Here is a 1,343-nt window from a genome sequence, read left to right as displayed (position 1 = left end):
GCAGCAACATATGAATGTTCTCGCTCATCGTACATCGCCGTGGCATCCTAAATGGCTGATGGCTCTTTAAGTGGATGGTGGGGTGGGGCTATATACCATGTGCTCTCTGTACACACCCCTTCCACAGAAGCAGCTCCTGTACTGCAATATTTGATTTGGTGTGTGCATCCCTAGTTGTGTGTGTGACTGTGTACAGCACATTAAAGCGTGTCCGTCCTCTGCTCTCTCACTTCCCATGCGTCACTGGTCCATGTGCTGCTGTTGTCAGGGAAACCCTTTGCCAGCACCGGCTCAACTTCCACCACTGGATTCGCACTGAATATTTTAACAAACCCCGCTCTCCTCAGTTACTCTGTGTTTGTGTGTGTGTGTGTGCTCTGTGCAGTCACTGCCTGGGTGATGTGATTCTTCTGACAAGTTTGCATTCACACAATAGACCTAGCAAGGGAGAGCTGAAGCAGGAGAAAAAGGAATGCAGTAAAAGTAGTGACAGCAGAGGCGGCATCTCGGGAGTCAAAAGAAGCACAATCCTTACAGCTCTCGACCAAGCCAGTCTTGTGGATTAAGTCTTCTTTTCTAAGCCAGACTGCAAGAGCTCATCCTACAAGAGACTCTCTCACTCTGTTTTACTCTCTCTATGCCATTGCAGGGAGTATGGACTTGGCTCAATGAGCTGCTCTGTTTGTCTCTTCCACGCTCTCCTTCATCCACCACATTTACTTTCCTCCATCTCCATCGCCTTTTTTCCCCTATCTCCTTACTCATGTTTCTTCTTCTCTCTGTCGCTTCTTCCTGCTGTCTTAAAGTCAGAGCAGCAACCTGAAGAAAATTGCTGTTAGCACTAGCTATTAGCTACCTACGTCTTAGAGAAGGTGGCTTTTAGGGGTGACCTCGTCCATCATCATCCTCTGGCATTCAGGACAGACCTCTTCCCCCACCTCCCATCCTCACCCAGCATCACAGGGTGGGATGGGACGGGGTTGGGTGAGTTAGGCTGGGGCTCAAGGGTTAGCAACAGGGTAGGCAATGCCAGATAGTAAAGGACGTGGGGAAAGAGGAGGTGGAGGTGGGTGTTTGCAAGGGAAGTGGAGGCTGAGGAAGCGAGGTAACCGTTCAGCTATCCCAGCACTTTTCACCATCACTGAGGAGGAGGAGGTACAGAGACGAAGAGATGCTTGCAAGAGAAAGACAAAAGGTATGGATGAAAATGAGAAAAGAAAATGAGAGCAGTGTAAACTACATTTTCTCCCTTAAATACTGTGATGTTTGCGCTGACAAAAATGTTAGTGTGTGTGTGTGTGTGTGTGTGTGTGTGTGTGTGTGTGTGTGTGTGTGTGTGTGTG

The 1,343-nt window shown here is 48.7% G+C and overlaps 1 protein-coding gene across 7 annotated transcripts in view; it reads left to right on the top strand.

The window, feature by feature from the left end:
- The first annotated feature begins 441 nt into the window (after positions 1 to 441).
- map7b (microtubule-associated protein 7b) overlaps positions 442 to 1,343 on the top strand; it is a 20,686-nt gene continuing 19,784 nt past the window's right edge. For 3 of the 7 annotated variants that reach the window (XM_013913963.1, XM_005745580.2, XM_013913961.1), the window contains exon 1: positions 443 to 1,195. In XM_013913963.1, coding sequence (XP_013769417.1) covers positions 1,027 to 1,195 — 169 coding nt within the window. In that variant the 5' untranslated portion in view covers positions 443 to 1,026. Of the gene's footprint in view, positions 1,196 to 1,343 lie in introns of all 7 variants that reach the window. The other 4 variants (XM_005745583.2, XM_013913964.1, XM_013913962.1 and 1 more) reach the window with 3 other exon arrangements.

The sequence above is a fragment of the Pundamilia nyererei genome, unplaced genomic scaffold (assembly GCF_000239375.1).
Source record: "Pundamilia nyererei isolate P.nyererei 1_Seehausen unplaced genomic scaffold, PunNye1.0 scaffold00161, whole genome shotgun sequence".
NCBI classification, from domain to species: Eukaryota; Metazoa; Chordata; class Actinopteri; order Cichliformes; family Cichlidae; genus Pundamilia; species Pundamilia nyererei.
The sequence above is the reverse complement of the archived record's forward strand: the minus strand, read 5'-3'. Positions and strand labels throughout refer to the sequence as shown.